The sequence below is a fragment of the Penaeus monodon genome, chromosome 18 (assembly GCF_015228065.2).
Source record: "Penaeus monodon isolate SGIC_2016 chromosome 18, NSTDA_Pmon_1, whole genome shotgun sequence".
In the NCBI taxonomy this organism is placed as follows: domain Eukaryota; kingdom Metazoa; phylum Arthropoda; class Malacostraca; order Decapoda; family Penaeidae; genus Penaeus; species Penaeus monodon.
Window position 1 is genome coordinate 48,233,134 of NC_051403.1, and position 4,776 is coordinate 48,237,909.

The 4,776-nt window shown below is 36.6% G+C and overlaps 1 protein-coding gene across 1 annotated transcript in view; it reads left to right on the top strand.

Moving 5' to 3' along the window:
* Nucleotides 1-304: 304 nt before the first annotated feature.
* Nucleotides 305-4,776, top strand: part of LOC119584569 (carbohydrate sulfotransferase 5-like) — a gene marked incomplete in the record, with an annotated part of 59,825 nt that continues 55,353 nt past the window's right edge. The window contains 1 exon segment of the mRNA XM_037933256.1: nucleotides 305-576. Coding sequence (XP_037789184.1) covers nucleotides 557-576 — 20 coding nt within the window.

A 4,776-nucleotide genomic window follows, 5' to 3' on the forward strand; every position in this document is an offset into this window, starting at 1 on the left:
CAGAACAAGAGAGAGCAGGATGCATCTTACATTTTCTCTCGCGCCGGGGTCAATACACACCTTTTCTTCTTAAACACAGATATGGAACGCTAAACGGTAAAAATTATCTGTTTAGCAATTCTTCTTCATCTCGACAACGCCACTGGAGACGAGGAAGAGGCCAGAGACGTAAAAGAGAGAAACAATTACATCGAGACAATCGCATAAGAATGGGTCATATGGTAACCGTCATAAAGCGATGACCACCAGACGTCAACACCGCCACCACCGGTACGTCGCTTGCAATTGGCAACTCGATGCCAGTCTGCCTCCGTACGCAAGACAGTGCATACAGAATTTTTTTCCCCCTCCCCTTTTCGTTCTCATTTGTACTCCCCCCCCCCTCCTTTTTTTTCAAATTCCCTAAATGTAACCACTCAAGTTTATACTATGGACGGGAAAACTATGAATGGCCGGCGATAGCGTAGTGGTGTTAACATGATCTGGAAGTGCCTAGCCAGGGATAAGTGTCGATGGTTGTGTTAAAGTCTCCGTGTTAGCAAGACGGCGGCGTGCCATGGACTTTCACTCTGTACGGTAAGTTTTAATGCACGCCCCTTCAGCAGTATCTGTATTTATATTGGGGGAAGCGGGGAGGATAAAGATTATACGAATTCAATTGACGTGCGAGATGTGAGGTTCTGATAGGCAGTTTTTGAGGTGTGTGTTCCCCTCCCCCCAAAAAAAACTCTCTTATTGAAATAAGTAGAACGAGATTTGTAACACAGGAGGTCATTTAACAACGAGAAGAGGGAGCTAATTTTGGTAACTTAGGAGTATGCGGGTTGAGGATTTTAACATATTGAAGAGCCGGAATGAGCTCAACACTATGGAATTTATATCTCGAATTGTTAAATACGACGTGAGATTCTTTAGTATATGATTGTAATGGATAATAATAATAATAATTGTAATAATCTATTTTTGATCATATCAAAGTTGTTACACATTTCTAAACTATTAATATAGTTTAGAAATGTGTAACAACTTTGATATGATCAAAAATAGATTATTACAATTATTATTATTATTATCCATTACAATCATATACTAAAGAATCTCACGTCGTATTTAACAATTCGAGATATAAATTCCATAGTGTTGAGCTCATTCCGGCTCTTCAATATGTTAAAATCCTCAACCCGCATACTCCTAAGTTACCAAAATTAGCTCCCTCTTCTCGTTGTTAAATGACCTCCTGTGTTACAAATCTCGTTCTACTTATTTCAATAAGAGAGTTTTTTTTGGGGGGGGAGGGGGGAACACACACCTCAAAAACTGCCTATCAGAACCTCACATCTCGCACGTCAATTGAATTCGTATAATCTTTATCCTCCCCGCTTCCCCCAATATAAATACAGATACTGCTGAAGGGGCGTGCATTAAAACTTACCGTACAGAGTGAAAGTCCATGGCACGCCGCCGTCTTGCTAACACGGAGACTTTAACACAACCATCGACACTTATCCCTGGCTAGGCACTTCCAGATCATGTTAACACCACTACGCTATCGCCGGCCATTCATAGTTTTCCCGTCCATAGTATAAACTATGAGTGTTACCAATTTATGGACATTTGAAAAAAAGAGGGGGGGGGGAGTACAAATGATAAGACAAAGGGGAGGGGAAAAAAATTTCTTGTATGCACTGTCTTGCGGTACTGAGGCAGACTGGCATCCGAGTTGCCAATTGCAAGCGACGTACCGGTGGTGGCGGTGTTGACGTCTGGTGGTCATCGCTTTATGACGGTTACCATATGACCCATTCTTATGCGATTGTCTCGATGTAATTGTTTCTCTCTTTTACGTCTCTGGCCCTTCCTCGTCTCCAGTGGCGTTGTCCGAGATGAGGACAATTTGCTAAACAGATAATTTTTTACCGTTTAGTCGTTCCATATCTGGTGTTTTTAAGAAGAAAAGGTGTGTATTGACCCCGCGCGAGGAAAATGTAAGATGCATCTGCTCTCTCTTGTTCTGCATTCAGACTGCTTTGGTTTTCAATCTGTCTCGCTATCCATCTCTTTTTATGGAATATTGCAAAACCAATGAAACCTCTGTGAATTATTTTCTTATTCATAATGTTCCGAGCGCGGGTATAATTGTATTAACACAGAGTACTTTAGTTTAATTTACGAGAATATTTTTGCACTGGCGAGTGACCGTGGTGCTTGGCCCTGTGTCCTCTTGCCCTTTCTTAAAGGGTATAATTCGATTTTTGTTCGAGGAAAATACACGCTTTTTTTTCTTCTTTTTTTTCTCCCAGGTCTTCTGTTGTTCACACGTTTCGATCTTTTCCTTCAATCTTCATAGCTCTCCTTTTCCATGTTCCTGTTTCTCCTCATCTACCATTCCCCCCCCCCCCTCTCTCTCCACAACCACCTTTCCTCTTCATCTTCGCTCACTCCCACCTCCCTCTTTATCTTCCGTATTTCTTCCCACTCCCTCGTCATCATCCGTGTTTCCTCTGTCCACCACGACACGTACAGAATCCCGTTAGTGGGTGCGCGAACGGCGTGTGTTTTTCTATCTCTTTTTCTCACGTGTTACGGTGACGCCATGCAAATGGCAGGACGCCGCGCACGCGCACGCGCTCTCGAGGCCCGGTCCGTTCTGTGCGCGGGAATGGGGAAGATAACTGCGGATAACGGATAGGTGGAGATATCTGGATATCTGTATTTGTACATGCACATACACACACACCACACACACACAACACACACACACACACACACACACACACACACACACACACATAAACATATTAATAAATACATAGATAGATAGATAGGCATACGAGTATATACCTTTACATTTATATACATACCTATTATAAAAATTATATAATGCATCCAAAATTTATTGGGTTATTTACTTTGTTTATGAGGTTATATGTGTATATATCTAAATCAAAAACACAACACACACACAACACACACACCACACACACACCCCCCCACACACACACACCCCACACACACACCAACCACCCAAAAACCCAACACAAACACACCCCCCCGATATATATATATAATATATATAATATATATAATATATATTATTATATATATAATGTGTGTTGGGGTGTGTGTTTTGGTGGTGTGTGGGGTGTGTTTTTGTGTGGTTGTGTGTGGTGTGTTGTGTGGTGTGTTGTGTGTTGGAAATCACAAAATTCCTACATAAACATATTAAAATAATGTTATTAAATTTTACAAACAACCACACACACCACACACACCACACACACCCCCCACACACCCCCAAACACACACACACACACACACACACAAAAATCACACACCCCCACACACACACAGATATAAAAAATATATATAATAAATATAATATATATATTATATATATATATATATATATTTTTTTTTTTTTTTTTTGTTTGCTCCACAACAACAAAACATATATTTTTATATAAAATTATTTAAATATAATAATATAATAATATAATATAATATATATATATATAATATATAATAATATATAATATATATATAAATAAAATGTGTGTGTGTGTTTGTTTTTTTTTTTTTTTAATTTTTTTTTTTTATTTTTTTTTTGTGTGTGTTTTTGTGTGTTTATTCTATTAACTTGATATATAATAAAATATTTTATTATTTATTATTTACTTTTATTAAAAAAAAAAACAAAAACAAACAAAAAAAACAAAAAAAAAAAACAACACACTTTACATAATATAAATAATATAAATTATTATATATTTTTTATTTAAAAAAAATAAAAAACACACCCACACAAAAACCACACAACACCCCCAAACACAAAACCAACACACACACACACACACACACATAATAATATTATATAATATATTATATATAATTTTATATATATATATAATATAATATATACTTTTTTTGGGGGGGTTTTTTTGGGGGTTTTGTTTTTTTTTTTTTTTTTTTTTTTATTTATATAATAATAATAATATTAATCAAACACACCACACACCCACACACACACAACACACACACACACCACACCACCACACACACACACACACACACACACACACAAACAAAAAAAAAAAAAAAAACAAAAAAAAAAAAAAACACACACACACACACATACTACACATATATTTATATATATACTTTTGTATACATACATAAACATCTTTTATCTCCTCTCCTTCTCCTCTCCTCTCCGCTCTCTCTTTTTTTTTTTAATATATATAATATTATATATTATATTATATATATATATAATATATATATATTCTATTTTTTATATTATATATTAAATATAATTTATATATAAAAAATGTCATTATATATATTATATATATATTATATAATATATAAATATATATTTAATATATATACCCACACACCCAACAATATATATACTATTTTTTTGGACTTTTTTTTCCCCGGGGAGGACTCAGAGGTTAAATTTTTGTAAGAAGTCACCATGAACAAAGATGGAGCTTCTCTCTTTCCGCAAGAATTTCAGTTGTTCTGCGAGGGGAAATCCCAAGCATCGCCCCCTTCTTTTCTCTCTCTACCTAATTACTGTCTTTCTTTTTTTTCCTGTCTCGCCCTCTTTTCTCTTTTTCCTTCTTCTCTTCTCTCTCCCCTCTCCTCTTCTCTCTCTCTCTCTCTCCTTTCTCCTTTCTCTCTCTCTCTCTCTCTTCGCCTCTTCCCTCTCTTCTCCTCTCTTCTCTCTCTCTCCCCCCCCCCCCCCCTTCTCTCTCCCCTCTCTCTCCCCTT